Source organism: Lycorma delicatula, chromosome 12 (assembly GCF_047948215.1).
Source record: "Lycorma delicatula isolate Av1 chromosome 12, ASM4794821v1, whole genome shotgun sequence".
NCBI classification, from domain to species: Eukaryota; Metazoa; Arthropoda; class Insecta; order Hemiptera; family Fulgoridae; genus Lycorma; species Lycorma delicatula.
Window position 1 is genome coordinate 10,214,396 of NC_134466.1, and position 26,789 is coordinate 10,241,184.

Below are 26,789 nucleotides of genomic sequence, written 5' to 3' on the forward strand. Positions count from 1 at the left end.
TAATTTCGGAACCACTCCATTGTATAATAAGTTAGAACATATAACATAGAAAGTAATACTAACACTTGGAAAATCCCAATTGATGGATTCAATCTAGGCCCCTCCTACATCACTTGCTGTTCTTACCACATATATCTTACCTCTCTGCCATTTATAAGATCTATCTTAAGGCCATCCTATCATTATGTTCAACTCAAATAAAATAACTTTTTTATCTATCAAAAACTACAGTCATTAGCCTGGACAAGTCAAAAATATACAGTTACTTAAAATGGATAATGAATACTAGTTTAACTTCAGTTATCTTTAGGAACCACTTTCCAGATAGAATCAGTTCAGAAGAAAATGTGCAAGTACAAGATCATTTAATAAAATTAAGGTTTTTTTTTATACTAGAAAACTTCACATACAGTTCTGGAACAGCACTGAAATTTTACCAAGCTTCTGGTTACAAGCTAAGTCTTATTTTTCCTGAGAGTATGAGTGACCTACGGGTCACTCATACTCTCAGGAAAAATATCTATGGAGTTGTTAACATAAGAATCTTACATTCATGTTTTATACAACATTAAAAAGTTAATATTTTAATGTGAGAGGCCATTTTCAGTTAGTTTCTCCAAGCGATTTACAATATGAATTTAATAATGCTTAAAATTTTGCAATGAAAATATATGTGTATATATATATGTATATATATTTAATTTTAAATAAATGTAAACCACTAAAACACAGATAAGTTAAACTTACTATATAAATTCCAAGAATCAATTTTCGCGGGATCACGCATCTTTAGTCATTAAATTTTATCACTACATTAAAACATATTTATTTACAATTTTGTAAATTTGTTGAAATTGTTTTCTTTTTGAGAATTCTGAAATTTATTATGGATGAATACGCAAATTCTGCTGTTCATTACTGGAATCATAATGTATACATATTTATGTATGTATTTATAATTAATGCATATTATAATTATGTATATTATAATTTATATTCATAAACATATTTATATATATATATATATATATATTTATACACAATATTTTATGTGGATATATAATTACACATTTACTATTTTTTTTTTAATTTATACTCTATATGACATTTTACAATTATAATTAAAATTAAAGACAAAAAAATTGTGATAAAGTAGAAATGACATATGCATAGTCAAACCAAAAATCCTAATACTATCTTGGAAAAAGAAAAGCTGTAGGTGAAATCAAGGTAACTGAAATATAATAATTAAAACAAAGTACTCACTATCAGCATCAACAGAGCTTAAATTCTTTCTGTATGCGTCATTTGAAGCATTAATTAATTTAAGAGTGTTTTCCATTGCCAGTATCTCTTTTTCTGTTTTTCGAATTTTAGTATCCAAACCGTCTCCCTTTTCTTGTAATTCACTTTTCTCTTGAGCAATCTGTCAAAAGATGAAATCAAAATAAACTATCTAAATACTTGCTTACTTTGTTATTATGTAAAACCTCTAGGCTTAAATGAAGACTCCTATTTCAATTATTTTAAGACACTTACTGTTACAGAAAGTATTCATGACTACAAAAATTATATCTAATATTTAAAAAAGTAATATAATAAAAATTGTATTGCAGTAGTGATTTACAAGGCCAAATCCTGAGGAGCAGTCCTCTTAGACAAATGAGTATAAGAGCATCAAACCTGAAGCTCTATTTAATAAAGTGTTATTATAAAAATGTCTCCAATAAAGTTAATAAACAGCAGTTATTTGAAATTTAATATGAATAATGCAAGCATGCATGTGCTAACTAACTATGTAGCTGGGATGTAGTTACTACATGTTTTTAAGTGATCATGTATGAAAAAGTTAAGGAATATAGTTATTTGTCTTTAATTGATAACATAGTAAATGATTTTAAAATTAATTGTTTGGTTAGATTTTATTCTTTTTGTTTTCTAATTTTTTAATTCGACTGATTTTTAATAAGTATTTAGAATAGTTTGATTATTTAGGCAATTTTATTATTTCATTTCCCACAGTTAACTCTTTATTTGTTCAATTAAAGTAATTTTTAAGTTCCTTTTAATAATTTATAATACAATTAAGATTTATCCTTCATAATTGTAATTTGTTGTTATTGTATATAACGAAAAAAGAAATATCTTTACACTTTTTTATTGTCTAGTGTTAAAGGCTATTTACCAGGGTTGTTTAGAAAGCTCTTGGCCTGGCAAAGAAAACTGATAATTTTCAGATTTTTTTTTCTTATGTATCAATGTTACCTTGGAATTTGATACATTTAGACCAATGAATTTCACAACTTTTTATACCCTCAGTATGATTTGATTTGTCCAACTTTGCACAATATGTGGTTGCCTCGGCTTTGACCTCATCTTTTGAAATGAATATTTGTCATTTGTGTTTCTGAGTGATCCAGTTCCTGAACAGTCAGTATCCTAAATTTCAAAAGACCTTAGTTTAATCAATAAAAAGTATTTATAAGTAGAAGAATCTTTTCAAGAAAGTTTTTGTTATATTTTATTAATAAAAATGCTGTAGGATGCAATTCTCAAAATTATAGTAATTTTCATAAGTTTGTATCTCCTTTCTCCTTCTTTGAATCATGAGACCTTGCAGTTGGTGAGAGCCAGACTAAGGAATAATTCCTGAAAGAGGGCAGCTGCTCTTTCAGTAGTCAAGGGCGTAGGTCAGAACGACTTAAATGGCCATTTCAACACTACTCAATCCTCTGAGTACTGTGAGCTGAAAGCAATGGAAAACGACAGCTGCTTTTTTTCCAAGATAATGTAGCTTTCTGTATTTTCAAATAAAAATGATGGAGGCGCCTTCCTTGGTAAAATATTCCGGAGTTAAACTAGTCCCCTGTTCAGATCTCCGGGTGGGGACTACTAAGTAAGGGGTCACCAGAAAATTAAAAAATACATTCTACGAGTCAGAGCGTGGAATGTTAGTAGTCTAAAAAAGGTTGGTAGGTTAAAAAATTTTAAGAGGGAAATGAATTAATAAATGTAGATGTAGTAGGAATTAGCGAGGTTCGGTGGGAAGAGGAAAACTACTTTTGGTTAGGTGATTTTAGAATAATTAACTCAGCTTCAAATAACGGGCAGGCAGGAGTAGGTTTCATAATGAACAAGAAGATAGGGAAGAGAGTAGAATATTTCAAAAAGCATAGCGATAGAATCATTGTAATAAGAATAAAATCAAAACCTAAACAGACAATGATTGCTAACTTCTATATGCTTACAAATGCCCATGATGATGATATAGTGTGTATATGAAGAAATGACAAAGCAATTAAACACATAAAAGAAGATGAAAATTTAATAATAGTTGGAGATTGGAATGCAAGCATTGGAAAAGGCAAGGAAGGAAATATAGTGGGTGAATACGGGCTGGGCTAAAGGAATGAAAGAGGGGACCGACTTATAGAGTTCTGCACATAGTATAATTTAGCAATTGCCAACACCCAGTTTAAAAATCATAATAGAAAAATATACACATGGAAAAAGCCAGGTGATACTGCAAGGTATCAGATAGATTGTATCATGGTTAAGCAAAGATTTAGAAATCAACTCTGACTGCAAAACTTACCCTGGAGCAGACATTGATAGCAACCATAATTTAATATTAATGAAATATAGATTGGGGTTTAAAAACCTGAAGAAAAGGTCAGATGAATCTGTGGAAGTTAGAGAAGTTTGAGGAAGAGGAGGTAAAGAAGATCTTTGAGCTGGCCATCGCAAGATGTCTGAGTAAAAAAGATGAAGAAAGATGAGTAAAGTGTAGAAGAAGAATGGGAGAATGTTAGAAAGGAAATTCTTAAATCAGCATAAGCAAACTTAGGCAGAACAAAGAGAAATGGTAGAAAACCTTGGATTTCAGACGATATATTGCAGCTGATGGATGAACATAGAAAATAGAAGAATGCTAGTGATGAAAGTAAAAGAAACTATTGAAAATTAAGAAATACTATAAACAGGAAGTGCAAACTAGTGAAAGAAGAGTGGATTAAAGAAAAGTGTTCAGAAGCGGAAAGGCGGAGGATACAGGAAAGTTAAGGAAAATTTTGGGGTACATAAATTAAAATCTAATAGTGTTAAACAAAGATGGTACACTTTTTTATAATATGAGAAGCAAAGTCGATAGGTGGTTGGAATATATTGAAGAGTTATACGGAGGAAATGAATTAGAAAATGGTGTTATAGAGGAAGATGAGGAAATCAAAGAGGATGAAAGGGGAGAAACAATACTGAGATCTGTATTTAAGAAAGCATTAAAAGATTTGAATGGCAGAAAGGCTCTTGGAATAGATGGAATACCTGTAGAATTACTGCGCAGTGCATGTGAGGAAGCAATTGATAGATTATACAAACTGGTGTGCAATATTCATGAAAAAGGGGACGTTCAGTCAGATTTCAAAAAGAGTATTATAGTCATGACACCAAAGAAAGCAGGAGCAGATAAATGTGAAGAATACAGAACAGTTTGCTTAACTAGCCATGCCTCAAAAATCTTAACTAGAATTCTGTACAGACAGGAGACTGGAAGAAGTGTTAGGAGAAGACCAATTAGGTTTCAGGAAAATCATAAGGACAAGGGAAGCAATTTTAGAGATTAGATTAATAGTAGAAGGAAGATTAAAGAAAAACAAACCACATACTTGGCATTTATAGATCTAGAAAAGGCATTTGATAACGTAGACTGGAATAAAATGTTAAGAATTTAAAAAAAATTAGGGTTCAAGTACAGAGATAGAAGAACAATTACTAATATTCACAGGAACCAAACAGCAACAGTAATAATTGAAGAAAATAAGAAAGGGAGTCTGACAAGGATGTTCCCTGCCCCCTTTACTTTTTAATCTGTACGTAGAACAACAGTTAATGATGTTAAAGAAAATTTATAACCGGAGTAACAGTACAAGGTGAAAAGATAAAGATGCTACGATTTGCTGGTGATATAGTAATTCTAGCTGAGAGTAAAAAGGATTTAGAAGAAACAATGAACGGCATTGGATGAAGTCCTACGCAAGAAATACTGTATGAAAATAAATAACAAAATGAAAGCAATGAAATGTAGTAGAATTAATGAAGATGGATCACTGAATGTAAAAATAGGAAGAGAAAAGATCATGGAAGTAGAAGAATTTTCTTATTTGGTAAGCAGAATTACTAAAGATGGACGAAGCTGGATATAAAATGCCGAATAGCACAGGCGAAACGAGGCTTCAGTCAGAAATATAATTTGTTTACACCAAAAATTAATTTAAATATCAGGAAAAGATTTTGAAAGTATATGTTTGGAGCGTCGCTTTATATGGAAGTGAAACTTGGATGATCGGAGTACCCGAGAAGATGGGTGGATAAAGTGACAAATCATGAGGTGTTGCGGCAAATAGATGAAGAAAGAAGCATCTGGAAAAATATAATTAAAAGAAGGGATAGACTTATAGGACACATATTAAGGCATCTGGAATAGTCGCTTTAATATTGGAGGGACAGGTAAAAGGAAAAAAAATTGTGTAGGCAGGCAACGTTTGGAGTATGTAAAACAAATTGTTAGGAATGTAGGATATGTAGAGGGTATACCGAAATGAAACAACTATGACTGAAGACAAAAACAAAAATCTCCTTTAATAAATTATTTGTCTTACCTTTATTTTACACTCTGTGATAGTAACAGATTCATCTAGTCCTTCTCTATTTCCTAACATATCAACTTCAACTTCAAATCTATAATAAGAAAACAAGTAAAATAAAGGTAAATAAAGGTTTTCAAATCAATACATATATATTTTACATATATATATTTTTAAATTAATATTATAGGTACAATTAACCTCCATCATAAACTAAAAGACTGTTAAATATTGTCATTTTCACTGAATTTTTTAGTTTCTTAGGGAACAATGTTCCCACAGTTTAAGAATATCAATTTAAATTTCCATCTATACAAAGCACAGGGTACTTAAATTTGTAACTGAATATCATGGGACAGGTGATGAAAAAAAATGTTATGAACTTGAAAAGAATTAAACCAAATTTTATAAATTAAACATTTTTAATAATATTAATGTTTGCAATCGTCCTTGCAACAATCTTCAGTAAGAACTGCAGTTGCTGTTCTCACCCTGATGGCAGCATTCTTTAGGGTCACATATATCTACAAGCGAAGTAAAAGTGGCGCTATAGTTTAATATTATCTAATAGTTTAATCATACTATTTAATATTATTCTGGTGCAGTTTTAGATATTTCAAAATTTTCAATCGTGTTAAGATGTAGTTGTTTTTTGTATATGTGTAGAACATCATGATTGCAATCATTGCTAATGCTAATGTTAATCTACTGTATGAGACAAGGCTACAATATGGTGACTATTTTGCTACGGTGGTCTTTCAAGCACACATTAAATTTTTGTTTGAAATTGTACCCTGCTTGGCAAGTGTAGAAAATCCATCAAATTGGTGGTGGTTGCAACTTACAAAATCAGTCCAGTATGATCAGAGGGTGAGTACGATGGCTTAAAAATATTAAAAAATAATTTCATACCTTTTCTGCAACTGATACGTTTTAGTATTAAGATGTTCAGTAGTACGTTTTAATTCTGATTTCTCATCTTGAAGAGTCCTTTTCTTTGCAATAAGTATATCTTTTTGAGCTTTTATTTCTATTCTTCTTTCTTTTACAGCCTAAAGATACAAGAAAAACACAGATAAAACCCAACAAAACAATTCAACAGTATATTATCTAATCTAGAAATACTAAATCCTGAAGATTCATTATTATGAATACTTCATGAAGTATAAACCAAACTTCAAAATTAAACTAATTCATAGTCATGCAAGTCAGACAAGCTGGAATAGAATGTTACACATGCAGCTCAATTGTGTGCAATGGACAAGTTTTTTCCTGGAATTATACTAGACTTTTACTGGTATTTTTTAAAATTTTATTTTATATAAATACATTTATAACTATATTATAAAAAACCATACTACATAAAAAAAAAAAAATTAATCTCGTATGTAAAGCAATAGAAACTGCACAAAAAAATACATCCATTATTAGCGATTGAATGAATGTTAAGACTTAAAAAATTAATATTTAGTGTGAGAGTTCATTTTTTTTTTTTGGAGGTTTTTTGGAGGTTTTTAGGGGCATCGACTACTTTGGTCATTAGCCCCATCCCACTTCAAAAAAAAAAATAAAGAAAGGTTCAGTGATTCACATTCTCATGAATCAAAAAAGGTCAAAAAGATCAGAAAAGGTCAAAAAGATCAGAAAAGGTCAAAAAGATCAGAAAAGGTCAAAAGTCAATCAGAAAAGGCCATTTTTCTATAACTTCGAATCCAAAAAAATTACTGGCTAGGCTTTCGTTTCGGCCATCCTTTCTTCATTCTTCTAACGGCCTCAACCTCTGATGACAGCGTATCTGAGCCCTCAGACATGGCATCGTCTACCTCTCTTTCCGATGCCAGTGACGTTCTGCGGCTGATGTCAGGAGACAAAAACTTCGTTGGTGCAGTTAGCATCGTTGGTGCAGTTAGCATCGTTGGTGCAGTTAGCATCGTTGCTATTGAATCTAAAACTAGCAAGCGATGCACTTTCCGCGGCTGATGAGCTGGATTCTATCTCTACTGCAGTGCTGGGTCCAGCTGAAATAGATGCTCTCACTGAAGCTGTTCTTTGAGCTTTTGGAGGCTCCATTGTTGCAGTTTTTGTATCATCTTTATCTGGTACTTTCTCAATAGTAATTTGCACCTCCATTTCGGTAGACTCGGATTTTCTTGTCACAATTTCTTTAGGCTTGTGACTTGTCGACAGAGTGATCTGTTTCTCTTTGTCAGATAAGTCAAGATTTTTAATTTTTACGCTAGTTGGTGGCTTTACAATCGCAGATTTGGCTGGTTTTTTAAACGGTGCTGGTGCGTCTCTCATATCAACGGTGTCAGTCCGGGGATGAGCCGTCTCATCTTTACTTTGTTTTCTCTGATGAGTGGACTCAATCTTTGAATCAATGATTCTTTCAATCATTGTCGCAAGACTAGGTGCCTTCATGTTAAGCAACTGCTCCACATTAATTTTAGATTTGGAAGGGGCAGCCGCTGCTTCTGCATAAGAAGTTGATGGTCGTGGTGTACGCTGATTAACAATTTTCTTCGCTTCAGGATATTTGGATCAGGACCTTCTGAAGCATTTTAACTTCCTGAATGGCTGTTTCTAATTTATATGTAGGGCAGTTCCTTGAACGACAGTTGTGATGCCCTTTACAGTTAACGCAGATTGGAGGGTCTTTACATGGGTCACCCTCATGTGTTTTCTCTCCACATATACATATTTCCTGCGCCTCACATCTAGCTACTGTGTGTCCGAATCGTTGACACTTAAAACATCTCATCGGCTGCAGAATGAATGCCCGTACATCAAGCCGATGGATGCCAGCTCGTACCTTTTCAGGAAGGTTCGGCCTATTAAATGTTAAAACATGCGAGGCCGAAGGAACAACTTCACCATTTCTTCGCATGGTTAGTCTGCGACACTGAGTCACTCCCTGACTCGACATTTCTTGTACAATTTCTTCTTCTGTACAATTAAGAAGATCGCGACAAACAACTCCTCTGGATGAGTTAAGTGTGCTATGGGGTTGGACAGAAACCGCAAATTCACCGATCTTCTTCAACGCCTGAACTTTCTGGCTTTGCACGTCGTTGATGGTTTTGACATGTAATCCATTAAAAGTTTTACGAATATCCTTAACAGGACCACCAGCACAATTTGTTATTTCTCTTGCGATTAAGAATGGGCTAACTTTTTGAAAGTTTCCATTCCCCTTTATAATAATTAAAAATCTTGGTTTGGGAGCAATGTTTCCACACAACGACTTTCTCAATTCCCTACTGATTTTGTCAGCATCTCTCTTGATTTTATCTGACTCCTTGCTCTTTTTCCTCTTCGCTTGTGGCGAATCGGAGGTTTCTAAACGAGGGTGTTTACGTGCACCCTCTGCCACGTTAGTTTGTTCAATATTCATGAACATTTATCCCTTCTGTAGCAAGGCTAGCTGCCGGGGTACACCCCCACTCCAGGGCTACTAACCTTGGCGGTCCGATCCGGTACTCCGGTGGAACCGGCATATGTCCTGGCAGAGAGCGGATGCGCAATCTCTGTACTGACTCTAGGCTCCTACTCACCGAAGCTTTCAGAGCTCCCATGTACCGACATACATGGGTACCATTGCTACATGCTTGCCATCACAGGGGGCATGCGGACAACGGAAGGGTCTCTGTTACACCTGCAATAACATTGACCCTGGCCACCACATTGCCAGCTCAAAGTGGTATGAGTCCATTTCCAAAATCGTTTATTATTCCATTTCCAAAATCGTTTATTATTCCATTTCCTGCAAGTAGCCGAAAAATCCAGTCCGTTTAGTGACCTGAAGTTGGAAACAGGTCAAACGTAAAAAAGCATAACTGAGGAATTTACTCAGAAGCCCCCCTTAGCCAGCTATATGTAATGTACATAAGTACAGCTGTTGCCACCCTGGACGTGGAACATAGAAGTACTAATGCAGGTATGTGATGAAAAATTATCTCTTATCTCCACATTTATATTCAAATCTAACTTTAATAAATTACAAAAGAACAGCCAGAATAATTTTTAAATCATGGATATCTTTGTATCTATTTCTGGATTCTGTTACATTAGAAAAATTCTTAAATATTTTATTATAAAATGTTTTATATTTTTTGAAATGTGATGATAAGTGACTGAATTACGGTGTAAACACTAAAAAAGGTACAAATGTTAAATGCTAGAGAAGAAAAATGCTTAACATTTATAAAAAACCTTACTAAATTCTAGATTACAAGTAAAATATTTTACTGTTTAATAGTAAAAATAATTATAACATTAGTAATAAATAACAGTAACTGTTCAATAGTTGTAATTGAAACCGTGTGATCTTAACAATGCTTTTTAAAAAAAAATGATTGATCGTATTTAGTTATATGTTGATATGAGTAATCATTGTACATTCAATAATCATTGTCGGTTATGTTGAATTACTCAATTTGCAAGCATAAATGTCTGGAAGAGGTATTATGGATGGAGGAGCTAATAGTACTAGTTATAAAGCTTGTATGGCTCCATCCAAAGTCATTTCTAGGTAGGCAACCACCAAATAATTAAATTTTTGTTATACATTTCTTTTACCTAAAATAACAGAAATAAACCATTTACTAATGATCACGTATGGCAGGGCACGGTTTAAATAAGTCACGCAGAGGAGAATATCTTAAATAAAGATCCTACTGTTGAGTACAGGCCAATCAGCACTGATATTAAAAGTTAAATCGTATGACTGTTTAGAAAGTATTCCACAAACAGTTACTGTACCTTTACATTTGCAGTATGTGGCAGTAGTCTGTACCGCTGACTGAATTTACATTGCAAAACCGTAAAACAGTTGTCAGAAAAAAATTGAACGTTTCCAAATAAATACTTAGGAACAGTTTCTTTTTCTGATGTAAGACCCTACTTTTACAGATTCCCCACGAACTTAAATATAATAATACTTACTATTAACATAAAATTCTTCTGTTAATTTTATTATTCTAGAAATAACTTTTTTTAAATATTTTGATATTAAAAATAAACAAAACGTTTCTTAACAAGCTCTTTCATAAACGAGCTTGAAAATCAAAAATTTTACAGCTTTCATAGAATAACTGTTATTACAATATGGTATACATTTTTAATTGGGTTGTTATTGTTCATTCAGATACATTTTATTTTTATATTCCAAACAATTCTGTGGGATCAAAGAAGCCTTCTTGTTAAAGAAGTCTGACGAGTCTATTCTTAGGTGGCTTTTTGGTATTTGAACGTAGCAGCATACTCTGTATATTTGAGTTCATTTGTGGGCGAAGATCAATGGCAGCTCACATATAGGCACTTTGGAACTGCAGCAACCCCAACTTGATATTATCGATAACATTTAAATGAGTCCTTTTTTCTTTAATTCTTTCTTTATACTTATGCAGTATATAATCCTTAAGCTTAATATTAGTAGCCATACTCCAGTTTATGAAAGACACAAAAATCATTGTATGGAACTGTATGCTTCACAGCTCCAGCGACATGATGTTTGGCTGTTGTATGCTTGCGCACATAGGAAGCTGGATGCGAGGCTGTGAGGGAGAGAGAGCACTGTCGCTCCCGCAGTGCCGACCCTGGTGTGCTGGGTCGGCACACCAGGAATAATAAAATTAACAGAAGAATTTTCTGTTAATTTTATTATTTTAATAGTAAGTATTATTATTATATTTAAGTTCGTGGGGAATCTGTAAAAGTAGCGGAAAGCTTCTGACAGCTTTCCGCTCTCTTCTGACAGCGGAAAGCAAAGGCGCTCTTTGATTGCCAAATCTGTCCAAAAACATGGTGGAAGGGCGAAAGAGTAATTAATAAAAACTAATTATTTATTTGTTTCTTTGTTCATAGAAATTTAAATTGGACCAATGGACTAAATGGACATTTTATTAAGTTATTATCTAATAATGCTAAAAAATATTATCTGTATTTTGGCATTTTATTATTTATTCAGTTAAACTGAATACGGTTTTTAAACACATTGTGCTTAAATATGTGTCCATATTCTTGAATGTGATTAAGTGTACAATTAGATTATTATCCTGCTTCCAGCTATAATATTTCATTATGACATTTAAAGTAGTATGGTCTAATTAACTAAATTCATTTTTTTTTACATTTTTCAACCAAAAAAAAGTAAAATAAAATCTGTACACAAAATTATGTATGTGTAAATTTACAAGAAAAAAAAACAATTATTATTTCATTGCATTATAATCGGATATAACAAATTGGTAATTTTTTTAATGTTATTACCATACAATTTATGAAACTGGGTATCTCAAAGAGAAAATCCAGAGATAAAGTTTTCATTCAATTTTTAAACAACTGTAGATTATATAACATGTTCATAAATTCAAAAGATAGATTGTTGTGTCTTATTAACTAATAAGAGAGTATAAGGTCGGACATGTTTCCTATTACTATGTACAATATGAAAAAAATTATTCACATTATTTAACAGATTCTTTTTTATTTATTTATAATTTTGCAATAAATGTGTTCACGCTTGTTTGGTAAATTATTTTCATGTGTTAATTTTAATACCCATTTCTTTAAATAGAGTAAAAAATTATTTTTTACCCTTTCTAATATCAGGAACTTGTTAAAAATCTGTAGAGCAAAATAGCAATACAATCAATCAATATTTTACTGTTCGGTTTAAGCAATAAGTATCTATCATACATAAATTTAACTTTCATACATTAAATTCAACATATATTTCACTTCTAATAAAAGCATTTTACATAATTTTTATGCAAATGAATGGATTAATAGCAATGCTCACAAAATGAAGGAAAATTATGTTCAGAATGTTATTTTTTGATTACTAAAGAATTTTTTTTCCAAAGTAATTATTGATTTATTATTACTTAGGTATAATGCCACCACCACAAAATGACAAGCATACTGTAGCCATGAATTAACAGTGCAACATAAATTAATTTTCGAACTGACTTCAGAAATAGGATCGAAGAAAAAAATACTTCAAATAAAATGCTATAATATGAAGCTGTTGACTAAAGTTAGGGTTGATTACTAGGGTTTATTTAACTGCAACTATAACTACCACTGCTCTATATAACTTTTAATACATCTACAACATCTATAATAGAATAGCTTATTTAATTTTAATTTAAAAATTATATTAAAAATTCATACATTTGATCAGAGTGCCTAATATACTACAATTAGTTTTGTTGAAATCAAATTCTCCATCTGTCCAGATCACTCCACATATTACACATCTCAACATATAAATGAAATTTGCTTCAAAATAATATCATCAATTACAGTAAGAGATCTATCTTAACATAAATAAGAAATAAAATTCCAACCAAAATTGATCCTGTGGAATTTTACACATAATTGGTCTTTGAGTGATTAAAATGTAGATTCTAGCCTAGCTTTCTGCTACTGACCTACTAAAAAACTTTTGAAACAAAAATAGAGAAAATCTCTTTTATCCAGTATCCATCCTGATTTAATACAATTTTGTGGTCAAAAATGTGTTAGCAACATCGATAAATAATGCTCCGGTTACTTTATTTTCATTAAAACTTTTAAGAATTATTAAAGCCAGAATACTTATTTGATGTATTTTTCAATAATTTTAGAAACAAACAGATAAAAGTGAGATAGGATAACTTTATAATTTTTCTCGTCTGTTTTACACAAAGGAATTTAGAGTAGCTAATTTCAAAGAATCAGGAACATAACATTTCAAGACCATGGCTGATTAAGTGGAGGTTTTACCATATAAGAACTGATGATTTTTTTAAATTCTTGCATTAATAATTTTATCATTAGGCAATTTATAAACTTATAACCAATATATGTAATCATTTACTTAAGAATCCAATACAGGGGTAAAATATAATAAATCTTATCAATACTATCAGAAAAATAAACCTCAAGAGTCATCCATGCCATTTCTAATTTCTGATTCAATTATTTTAATCTTATGAATAACTTTTGTAAAAAATAAATGTTTATTTCATTCACCATATGCCTAAGTTTCATCAGTACCATGCCGACACTATCAGAAATTATTAACATAAATCTAAATTATTAGAATATATTTGTTGTAATAGTTCCTCTCAAAAGCTCAATTTTATGATAAACTGCAAATTTTTTACTATTACTATTTTACTTTATAATTTCTTATATTGTACATTGTCGCCGAATTGATCAGATGTGACAGCAAATGGTACCTTAGAATCTTGTGATAGCCCTGAAAAGGGCTGTTGGAATTTTTAGAGTGGTGGCTTTAAAAAGGGCTGTTTGTGTGTTTGTTGAGGTAACTCTGAAAAAGCTGGTTGAGTCCAGTTGCTGGTCTCCAGCAACTGGACTCAACCAGCTGTGGTTCATTCATTGGAATTGAACTGAGCTCCGCCTCAGCGGCAGTTGGCTCCCCACTGCAGTGTGATAGGGGTGGTCCCCAGAGCCCCGGAGTGTTAGGTCAGCGGCAGTTGTGTTCCACCAGAATGGCCAAGGCAGTTTTCTTCTACCAGTACGGCCAAGGCGGTTCTCCACAAGTGATCCCATGTTGGACTGCTAATAGGCCTGTTATAGTCAGGCTGCCAGCCAGGGAGCTTGAAGCCCGCCAAGCTGGGGAAGGAAGGTGGTGTTCAATGTCCAGTAGCTCTCTCAACGGGCTGCCCAGGCTTGCTACTCTGCAGAGATGTTGGCGTACACTGGGAGATCCCTCATTTGGCGGGTCAGAGAACTTCTTTCTTCTTCCATCTTCTTCTTGGTCTGCTCTTGGTGGTGGTCTGTGAGAGAATGCACTTGCAATACTGGGATCTTGCTTATAAAGCCGACCAGCGTGTGGTGGGTGCCATTCAGCCGGCTTTGTGAGAGAGGTGCTAGTGCATGCACATAGGTTTACTGTAACTCCCAGTGACATCTTAACGACTAGTAAAGACTAGCATTGCCCTTGCTGATGAAGCACAGTATGCGGCAACAATATTATAACTTCTTGTGGAAGTTATGTGAATATGGTGAATTGCTTTTAAAATATAAATGGAGTTAACTGTTAATAAAATTTACAACTGTATACCATTTTGATTGAATTTTAAATTTATAAACTTATTCCTATTTAAAGTAAATATTTCTAGAAAAAAAAAACAAAAACATAAGTTCATTCTTATGAAGTCATCTAGGTATAATCTGGCAAGTAGTTAGCATATGAAACTGAACTGCTTATTTTTAAAAATTCTAATTTTTAATTACGTAATTCTATGCGAATGAGCAACACCAAATCAAAATGAAACATAAATGTTTTGTTTTTGTTTATTGGTATAAAAACTGATTATCAAAAGCCTCTCCAATAATAAAAAAGACTAACAACTTATTAGCTAAGAAAGCAAAAAATGCTACTGGATTGAAGTGTTAACTAGCACCACACAGAGAGAGCCACTGATAATTTTACAGATGAAATTTTGGACTTAATCAGTAAAGCAACAAAAAATAAAAATAAAAAGGCTAATAAACAGAAGCTGAGAAGTAAATTGATTTTAGATTCAATTTTAAATTCATGCAAAACCACAAAACTGTTGTATAATACTTGGAAAAGAAGAACCACACAAAATGAAAAATCATACTAGATAAAAAAAATACTAGATAAAATAATTTCTAAACCTAAAACTGTAAGTGAAATAAAAGAGCTTCAAGAAAAATAAAAAAATAAAACTTTATGTAATTATAAAAATCAAAACATAAACAAGGAAAGACAGCTGAAAAAAAACCAAATGGACAGAGTTTTTACTAGAAATAATAAATAATGGAAAAAATAGAAGGTGAAAAGCCTATGACTGAACAATATAATAAATTATTTAGTTTAATTGCAAAAGCATTTTTATAGAACCTAGGAGTCCAAAATTAGATAATAGAATAACAGGCAAAATGGAACTCAAAGCAGGTGAGATGAGTGTCATGGATGTTTTGACACTGAATAAAATGTCATTTCTTAATAATTTTACACTTTATTATTCATTTATTTATTCCAACCACTCACCAGAGAAATCACAACAGCAGAAAACTACAGCAGCTGTACATCAATCAGAGCTACATTGGAGCTCCTTGTGGTGAGAGTGTGTACTATTAACACAGTATATCCACTTAGCCACTAGTTTAATTAGAGCATTTTTTGGGGTAGGGATTTTGCAAATATTATTTTTTAATTGTTAACAAATGTTAACAATTAAATGCTAAGAAAAATAAGACCTTAAGTTTACGCCATTGCGTAAAGCAGTTTTAAGTTAATTCAACTGGTTTGGTATTTGATTTATTTTCATCTAAAATTTAACAGTATTTCGATCTAATGAATATTTCAATTATAAATAAGAAATTTTTTCATACACTGAAATTAATGCATTCCATTCAACATACATATAAATATATGCTCAGTTGATTTTTATTTATGACTTTTGTATTGGATTATTTATTAAGATTTAATTCTGTATTATTTCATGTGTATAATTTTAAAAAAAGATAAAAAAAGAAGAACTAAACGTAAACATGTTACAATTCACTCGGCTTCCGATGATTCACTCGGCTCCTTTCGGATGTACTCGGCGCCTGATGATTTAGTGGCTCTTCACAGTTCACACAGCTTCTTTCGGATGCACTCTGCTTCTATCGACATCACTCGGCTCCACCAACCCTATATAAACTGGCTCACCACTAGAGTCAGGTCACTTCTGATTCAGCAGTCTCTCGTTATGGTCACTCTCATCACTTGTTACTTCTGCTTCAGCAGTCTCTCGTCTCTTCTTCTTCACTTCTGCTTCAGCAGTCTCTCGTTGTGGTCACTTTCTTCTCCTCTTGTGTGTAGTCTCTCTGACCATCGTCTCTCTCAGTCTCTCTCCGACCATCGCGTCTCTCTCTGATCACAGTCTATGACCATCATTTTCATTTGAAGAATCATTGGTGCGTCTTACAACTCTAATATTGCTTAGTCAAACTTCACACTTCATGCAGTTAACAAATAAATTACACATATTCTACAACAATGAATCTTTTTATTGTATGTTAAAGATCCTTTAAACATTATGTTTGTGCTTTTTCTTCTCTATAACTGTATAATAAAATATTAACAGGAACTCATGTAGACACATAAGATCCATGACTGAGATAATATTTGTGCCACTGAATATCAACATATTAGTGTTTTTGGTCCGTTAAACTCTTTGTTATTATAATCCAGATTACATTCTGTGCCAGTGAGTCTCAAGATATTTGGTTTTCATTAACAAAAAACAGTAATCGTCTACTAAATATTAAACTAATCCTCTGTTAAACAATAAGATACTATTACTATACTCTGAATTGTTATTACACACTGTGTTTATGTAAAATAAATATTTAATATAATAAGTTTACCTATACCTTACTTAAGGATTGTTGTATATAAATATTGGACAAGGAGATTTTGTGCAAAGCATTTGTCTTAACAAAACAATAATATGTAATAGTGTTTTTACGCACTTTTTTTTGTTTTTATGAACATGGTTATATAATTCTGTTTTTCATTCTGTTAAAAATAAAGTCCAATATTTTTTTGGCAAAAACGAGCTATTTGTAATTTTATTTTTGTAAGTTTCCCCAACACCTTAACTTAGGCAAAATCTTGAGATACTGGGGATGACACCTTGCTATACAGCCTCACCCTTTAACCTTTTAAATTGAAAATTTAATGGCATCAGTGCCCCATATATAGAAGTAATCTGACCAGGTTTGGTCAAAATCGGTTCAGCAGTTTTGGAGATATAAGGTGCACATACACATGTATATACGAATATTCAGAAAATTTCCATCTGGTTTTTGGGGTTCCTTAGTTGTCAAGCGAAGATCCAGTGGAAACCGCATATGCCCAAATTGGATCAATTGCAATACTTTCCTTTCTAAAGCTGTAGCTCAGCTGTAAGTGCTGGATAGGGAAGTAAAAAGTTATTCAAGCTTCAATCATTGACCTACCTGATTCTGAATTAAACGATAAACTACAGGAAGCCAGTCATATAATTAGAAATAGAATAATTACTTTTCCAATAATAAATAAGTGTATATACACACCAAGTAGTACAGTAAAAGCAATATGTGTGTTCAACCAACTTCCATCAAATATGAAAAATATAAATTTAAGAATTAAAACTATCAGAAATAACATTAAAGAGTGGATCACTGATTCAGTTCAGGCAATATCACTAAAAGGAATGATATATGTAATATAAATCTGAAAAATTCTATTTTGTCTACTTGTCAATAGGTTATTAAGTTCGTCTCTTAAGTGTTTTTATTATTATAAAATCTCAAGCCCTTGTGCCCAGGGATCTGCGTATACCTCTATTTATTTATTTTTATGCATATATTGTAAAATTATGTATGTAAAATTTGAGAATAAATAAATGAATAAAGTGTGTAACAGACACAACTGTATAGAAGGTACAATTATAACAAGTTATTTTTAAATTTTGAGGGACAGTTCTCATTATATAAAGGTTCCATGAAAGCTTTTTTTTTGTCAAGACTTGGGCATAGTCGTCTATATTGAATCTATTCATTTTATTATCTGTTATCACTCCAAGAAATATTAAATATTAAGCTATTAGATTTAAGGAAATAAGATGCATATATCTCCAGAAATGCAGTATTATAATTTACATTATCACCAAACTAATATTAAGTAAGATAATATTCTTATGATACAGAATCTCATGAATGTAATTCACATAAAAGTAATAAGAACTCAAGCATATATTTTTTTAAACAAGAAAAAATTTTTTTCATTATTCCTTTTCCTGAATTGATGGCAAGGATGCATGGAATTGTAGAATATGACTAGTATTTTTGATACTTGGTGGGGCGGTCAGCATCATTATAGGGGCTATGTTTCTCATTTAATATTTGTACAAAAAACCAATCTCAGGCACCAGGGTATCCCTAAACAGAGATTCTAATGTAAATCACTAATAGTAAAATGAAATAAAATTATCAGAATCAAATCCAGATGATAAAATAATAATTACCGCTTCAAGTTCAAGATTTTGTTTTTGTAAATTATAAACACAGTCATCTTCTCTAGAAAGCTTTTTCATAACTGTACTGACTTTCCACTGTAATAAATTTAATTCGACTTGTAACTGTTGATTTGTTTCTTGTAAACTGAATAACTTTTTACGACCTCCTTCAACAGTCATGCCACGGTCCTGTGTACCGTTCATTAAATGATGTAATTCCTTTTTTCCACTTTCCAATTCTTTAATCATTCTTCTTAAATCTTCCTGTAATGTTAAAAATATATTAAAATTAAACAAAAAAAAACATGTATCTTTACATGTTTTCCTATAAAACAGGAACCAGTTCATTGGTTAATTTAACCAGAGAAGGCTCAGGAACTACTCATATAATTATCATTACAAAAAAAAATTTTAATTAAATTCAGCATCTTAGCAGAGGTATTTAGCATTAAAAAAATTATGATAACATATTTAAAATGAAATCTTAAAAGTTTTTGTACTGTTAGCATACATGTTTAAATGTTTACTTTTAATGTATTTTAAAGCAAGTTTAATGTTTTCAATTTTGTCATTGGTTTTTATACAATTCCTTAATGTTTACCATTTACTAAGCACTTCCTGTACACATGTTCTCACACATTACATTAAGCAAGATCAATGAAATGTGATCAAGTCACAGCAAAGGGAGAGCGATATAAAATCATAGGCCTAAACAGTGATGTCACCTTCTCTGCTATCTTATAAAATTGTGCACAACTGATTTCAAAAGTTACCATAAAGATTTCTAATTTATAAAAAAAAAATTTTATATACAAGAGTGTTCCATAAGTCAATGCACTCTATGAAAACATGGAATTTTCAATTTGTGCTCTTTAAATACTACAACATTTTCAGTTTTTAATATCAGCGGCAATATTAGTACAATATAAAGATATCAAACTATTAACATATTTTGATAATTGTAGTTTCCATTCTGAACAAGTTTATGTTTAAAAGTGGTTTAATTTTAAACAAGTTTAATTTATTAATGAAGTAAAACAACAATTTATTTCAAAAAGCTACTACAACCAAGAATAAATAACATTAGGAAAGGATGTCATGATCCGATGTGTATTGTTATAAAAGGATGTCATGACGGGGTGGTTATCAGACAAACCAAGAAGTATCAGACAAATCAACAAGAAAACAATCACCATAATGTACTAAGTTTACACGTTTCTTGTGGAATTATCAATATCAGAATAATCAGGAAAAGGAACTATACGATATGGGGTCCTGAGACACACAATGTTATTGTATTTATTTTTGGGGAAAAGAAGGGAAGGGAAGTGAAAGACACCAAGTACATTTAATAAGTACATCATATGTACATATGATGTGTATTAAATATTTGAACCTGAAACCATACAGATATCATTATATGAAAAATTACTAATGTAGAAAAGATATTACTATATAGAAAAGTTCAAATCGTTCATATGGAAATGAGATGTTCATGGGAAACATATTTTGAGTTGATATACTTTAGCAGTGATAAGGCAAATGCCCACAACAGTATGGAGTATGTCTACAATCTCTGGAGTATGTTCACAATAGCCAAAGGTCTTTTATGCTCTTAGACAACTTAAAATGCACAGATCATTCATTCTTCATTGAGATACCATAAACAGTATCATACCAGGGGTGTGCTAGAAAATTCTCCTATGCCACAGTAAGCTGTAGATCACCTAGAAGGATATTTTCACTTCCAGGTAGATGCTGGTAGATGCTAACCACACTATCAAATAGAAGTTTGGGATTTTCTCACTATTTTCTCACCAATTTTAACACTAGTCAGTTTTTTTTTTTTTTTGAATAACAAAGAATATGATTCCCAGGAATATTTTATTTCCATCTTACAACTTGAACATTTCTATATAAATTCACTACTATTCTTTTCTCCATTAGTAGTTTCTCATATAATGATGATTCTCTGTGTGATTTCAAGTTTATTAAAGAGATATGCGTTTGTTCCACTCTTGCTGAATGCAAAAACTGAATTGCCACAATACTTGAAGAAATGAGGCCAGATGAATTGAATTCGGCAAGAAATCAATTTTAGACAGAGCATCTGCTATCATCACTGGCATTAACATGAATAAAAGTGATTGCTTTATGAAAATCTTGGTATATTTGGCTTTACATAATGATACCTCAATTGATTCTCTAAATATTCTGAATAAAATTCATTACAGCTTCAAAGTTTGTTCAGTTCTTTTTTTTGCCATTCCAAGTACAATGCATGTACTACCTTCATCCTGTTCAACCATACCTTTAGTATGGTTGTTAACAGTTTAGCAATGAATATCATTGCTCTCAGAGAAAGTATCTATGAATGGTACCTCATGTACTTTAGGTGCTTTAGAAACATTACAGCCATAAAAAGACTGGGAAAAGTAATATAAAACGACAGATTAATGTATCCCTTTCTGCAGTGAAACAAGTGTATTATATTTGTATATGGTTCTAATCAATATGGGAATAATCTAATTTTATAATTCAATTATCATATGTAAAATAATAATGACTTTAGAAATAATACTACTGAAAGTAAAATATAGTACGAGAAATGGTCAATATTCATGAACCATACTTCTGAGGTAACTTTTTATAAACATACTAAAGCGATTTACTTTGAGTGGTTAACTAATTTTGTTTTATTGACTTAGGTTTAATATATGATCAATTTTTAATATTATTTTTTATTATTTTTTTTATAAAAAGTTTTATCTTTGCTTTTAGTTTAGCTTCGAATTTAAAATTATGTTAAATTTTTGTTATTTTTTGTTCTTAATGAAAAAAATTATTAAATTTTATCAAGGTATTAAAATACTAGTGGTTACCCTTAATTAGTATAAGAATAAATAAAAACCATTTATAAAATCAATCAGGGCTCAACCCTCATAAGCATGCTAGATAGGAAAAAATCTTATCTAAAAATCACAATCAGCCAATAGTTGCATCTATCCAATTATTTTTATACACATTTTAAACCTGCAATTTGTATAAATAAAAAATTATTAATTATAAATTTTGTATTACTTTACTGCAACTACATCCTTACTTGTGAATTACCACATGATAATTCTCTTACAAAATCTTACAGTTCTAGAAAACTCCCTAATACACATGCTTGAAACAAAAATCGTTAAGGACATACTGGATTAGAAATTAAGTGTGTGTGTGTGTGTGTGTGTGTGTGTATATACCAGCATTACTTACCTCGGTATGCTTCACTTGTCCGCTGATCAATGTGTAATCATCAGCCTTTTCTTTATAAATTACTTCTAGCTCATGTATCTTAGAACATAACTTTTCTTTTACATAAATATCTTGTTTCTCACCTTTAATTTTTGCTATTTTGCTTAAAATTTTAGTTAAAGTATGTCTCTGTTAACAAAATATATAAATATTAATAGTAATAAAAATAATATAAAATATAACTAGAAATAATAATAATATTTAATATCTAACTGAATTTCTTAAGGAGTCTAGCATTGAAGTAAAAAATCAAGGACTTAACATTTTGAATAACAGGAATATTCATTTTAAAAATATTAGGCACATTGAATTTGCAAAAATTAAAGTTTTCCTCCACCTTGATTTTTAACATTTGCTTCTTTATTAATTAAGTTATGAAAAAAACATGCAAATGACATCTCATGATGTTATGACATAACTGCTATAACTACTGATTTCTGGACTTGCCATTTTCACCACTTGGCAAAAAATTATATTATTACTTATCTTTATTCTAAATATCATTTATTGTAGTCAATAATGGGTTAAGTATTTTTATATACTTGAATTTTTTAGATAATTAATTATTTTCTAAAATTTCTTGTCAAAAAATTCTGAATATTTGATATAATTAAATTTTGAAGAGGCAGCTGTCCATGAATGAAACTTAGCTGAGGACATAGGATAGCTTCAGTGGCAAAACACTTCCTCCTCCAAATAGCTGAAGACTATGTCCAGGTCAGTTTGTTGAACAAGCCTACCCTCCACCCAGAGGAAACCACCAGAGGATCAGTCACCACTACTAGGGACCTATTGCCTCGTTCCGTTTCTGGATATGGACCCATTAAGCCAATTGCATGCTTCCAACAAGTTGTAGGCCTCTGAGGTCGATGATTGTCTGGTGGAGGGTTTGGCCCTCGTTTATAGCTGGCCCAGGTGTACTGCCAAACGTCCTTCGTAAGGCTCTGCCAATCTTAGTATTGGCGGATTGTCCGCCAGGTCTCTTTTGCTCCGGGATAACCGGCTTCTGGAGCGTTGTGGTAGTGCTGTATGATAGACGAGCGGTTGCCGAGTGGGACATACTCCCACTGGTCGAGGTCCTGCCCTAGTGCTACATCCTGCTGTCCAAACAACACAGTCTTCATCCACTCTGATATGAGTGCCGCAGGCCGAATTTGAATCCTGGTGTAATCGTTGGCAATCTGCAAAGGCTTCTTGTGCCTCCTGCACCTGTTGAAACAGAGAAGTGGCGACGACCTCTTGCAGTCGGGGTGTAACTGCTCCACTCACTTCTTGGCCGCTTTCAGTCGGGTTTAGTCTATCTTCATCCCGCACCATTTTAGTATTTTCTTCTTCAGCAGGTTCTCTTTATAACAGATCTGGTAGTTCATTCTGGCCAGGACAGTGCTCTAATGTAAACTTTTAATCAATAAGGTCAGGCGATTATATTTTGTTTTCTGCCCAATGGCCTGCCTTAGCCATGTCAAAGTTATCAGTTAACTCCCTTAGCCTTGTTATCAGTTCTGAGGATGAAGGTCTTCAAGATACGGTCGGTAGAGTTTGATTGCCCCCACAAGGGCAAGGTATTCAAGCTCATTGGAGAGCTTGAATTGAATTGGCTTCTCTGCCTCTGAAAGCCTCGTGTTGGCGTAGGAGATGACTCTTCGCTCCCTATTTTTGGCTTGCTAATAAAGCACGGCTCCCACTCCTCGTTGAATGGCGTCGATTTGCAAGACTGTAGGAAGTTCTGGATCCGGCCGAGAACTTCAACGGTCTACTGAAAGCCTGCCGAACATATTCGAAGGCTTGGTGTGTAGTATCTGTTCATTTCCAGTGTTTCCCCTGCAGCAGGTGAATCAGCAGCACGGAAAGCTCTGAGAATCTTGGGATATATTCTCGCAGCCGGTTACAGGTACCGAGGAATTTTTGCAGCTCTTTTCTTGACCCCCAGAATCTTGTGTTCGATGATGGCCCGTAGGTGTTCCTGTGGCGGAATATTGCCCGTGGGTGTGATTCCATGGCTTAAAAATGACAACTTGTCTCGGCCAAATTGGCATTTCTCCAAAGAGCATGTCAAATGGTGAAGTTGTAGGCGTTCCAGAACCAAGTCTAGCTGGCGTAAGTGTTCTTCCCAGCTGTTGTTGTAAACAATGATGTCCAGATAGACCAGGCAGCAGCACTGGCGGAGGAGGCCAGTGAGACGTCATGCACTATAGGCTGGAATGTGCTAGTTGTATTTTTCACACAGAACGGTATGACAAGGAACTGGTTTCGGCCGCCATTTGGAACTGAAAAGGCTGTAAACCGTTTGGCTGATTCCTCCAGGGGTATCTGCCAATAGCCACTTTTAAGGTCGATTGTAGAGAAGATGTGGATGCTTCCCAGGTCTTTAATAGTCTCATAGATTAGTGGCAGTGGTGAGTCCACATTTTACGTGATGTTCAGGCGCCGAAAGTCTATAAAAAAACGTGACGAAGAGTCCTTCTTCTTAACAATGACTACTGAAGCTGTAGGGCGATGTCGACAGCTCTATCATCTCCTGCCTCAGCATTTCGTCCACTTGTTCTCTTATAATCAGTTTCTTTTCTTCACTGTACTGTTGCATCAGTAAGAGAAACTGTCGACTTCCTTCCCGAAGTCGAATCCCATGTAGTGTTGATCGACTTGGCTGCAAGGGAGTGTTGGAAAGTACTCCCTTGGTGCCACTTCAACACCATCTCCAATCTTGTCTTTACTTCAGGAGGTACTATATTTTTCACTACCGACCAGTTCAGTTTTGATGCTGCAGGTTCAGATTGATCGAGCCAAAAAACGGTTTTGCAGGTTTCCCTACCCAAATGGAGGCAGCCACGACTGTAGTCAAACACGGCATGTTGCTTTTTCAGCCAAACATGTCCAAGATGTATTCTTCCCGAAGTCCCAGGATTAGCAGAAGCGTTGTGGGAATTATCGTGTCACTGCAGAGAAGCTCTTTTTGCACCACTCCCGCGGTACGGCAGGAAGTAGAATTTAATGCCAGATCTATCTTGAGTCTGTGTTGGAATTGTCTTACCACGGTAACAGCTCAGCTCTTCCAAAACTAAAGTTGGTCACAGAATCTATGGCTGCCTTCGTGAGTCGTCCTGCTATTTCTATGCTGATTCTAGGGATGTCCGAGCCTAGTTGATTGGAGGGCCCCGGTTGGCTCCACAGCCAGGACCCTTTCTAGTTTCCCTTTTTAAAGAGGTGGAGAAACCCCATTTATGGGCGCCTAAGCAGTGTTGGACTCACTAACAGGTTCTGCCAGTTATAACCAAGGGCTATATATACCTGCGCACTACCGATTAAACCTCCACCCGTGGCTTCCCCCTTCCTGGTACGGCTTATGAAAACATTTCGTCAGAAGAAGGGGGAATCGCTCGTGCACACAGTCATAAACCAACAGGATATCACACACCACACAAACAACAGCACTGGAAACAACACATACAGCAAATCAAATACAAAGATAACATCACATAAGAATCGTGTAAGAAAACAGGACAAAGCTTCTAACATCCACAACACTCATGCAACACACACACACACACACACACACACACACACACACACACACACACGCGCGCGCGCGCACACACACACACACACACACACACAGCAGTCAAAGACCACACCAATTGCCACTATCAGATGCATAAGCAGTGTCCCCGGCCTCATCGCACCCAGGCGACACCCACACGTATGGGGGATCCCCTAGGCACTCAGCCGAGAACCTGTCTGCTCCCGCATCCTCCGACGCCATTCTCTTCTGCGGGACTCCTCATATAAATCTAACTTCCTCATGACTGTCCTGACTAATCTTTCCACAGTCTTCCACTGTGCCTCACCTTGATAGAATCCGTAAGGTATTTTCAGGGCGAAACATGGGCTCACATCTCAGGTTGCCGAGTATCTCTCTATGCTATGGCGAATCGTGGGCACAGAAAGAATACATGTTTGGGGTTCTCTTCTACCTTGCACTCCGGGCAATTTTCAGACAGGTCGAGCCCGAATCTGTACAAATAAGACCTGAATACCCCATGACCCGCCAGGAATTGTGTTAATTCAAGACTCAGCGTGCCATGGGTCCTCCGGTACCACCCCTTGATGTCCCCAATAAGGCGATCGGTCCACCTAACCTTCGTGTCCCATGTCTCCTGCCATGTTTGTGCGATCTCCTCTTCTAGTTTTTCAGCAGAGCGCTTCCTTTCCTCTAATGGAAGTGTTCTCAGTTCCCTAATTCTGTTACGCCGTATTATCATCAAGTCTACAGGCGGGAGTCCAGCAATCACTTCAACCGTCATCGTAGACACCGTCCTATAGGCTGCCGCTACTCTGATGCAACACCCTTGTACTTGGCAAATCTAATAACACCCGCCCACAACTCAGCGCCATATAGCAGGGCTGAACAGACCACACCACTAAGCAATTTCCTCCTTTGTTGGGTGGGCCTATTCGGGAGTAGGCTAGCAATACGCCTCCTAGTTTTCTCCGCCTTCTTACAAGTCAGGAGTACGTGAGTATTAAACCTTAGTCTGGAGTCAACTCAGATTCCCAAGTATTTTATGACCAGCTGGGACACAATTTCTCTGCTGTTAAGGATGTTACTTGTTTCCCTGCTGCGATTTCTTTATTGAGTAGTCCCGTTGTAAATGGCACTCTGGGTAATAATGACACCATAGAGCCAAACTGCTTCTACGTCGAGTTTTCTTGTCATTTGTTCTAGCCATGGAAGTATCCGGTTGAAGCTCGCATACTCGATCCAGCGAGCTTTGCCCAGAACTACCGCGGATTTTGTGGGCACTCATCGAAGCGC

The 26,789-nt window shown here is 33.9% G+C and overlaps 1 protein-coding gene across 2 annotated transcripts in view; it reads right to left on the reverse strand.

Moving 5' to 3' along the window:
* Positions 1–26,789, reverse strand: part of LOC142332895 (coiled-coil domain-containing protein 39-like) — an 81,855-nt gene that overhangs the window by 19,313 nt on the left and 35,753 nt on the right. For both annotated transcript variants that reach the window (XM_075379588.1, XM_075379587.1), the window contains exons 10-14: positions 21,938–22,105; positions 18,686–18,940; positions 6,555–6,694; positions 5,658–5,736; positions 1,267–1,426 (exon numbers count right to left, since the gene is read on the reverse strand). In XM_075379588.1, coding sequence (XP_075235703.1) covers positions 1,267–1,426; positions 5,658–5,736; positions 6,555–6,694; positions 18,686–18,940; positions 21,938–22,105 — 802 coding nt within the window. The remainder of the gene's footprint in view (positions 1–1,266; positions 1,427–5,657; positions 5,737–6,554; positions 6,695–18,685; positions 18,941–21,937; positions 22,106–26,789) is intronic.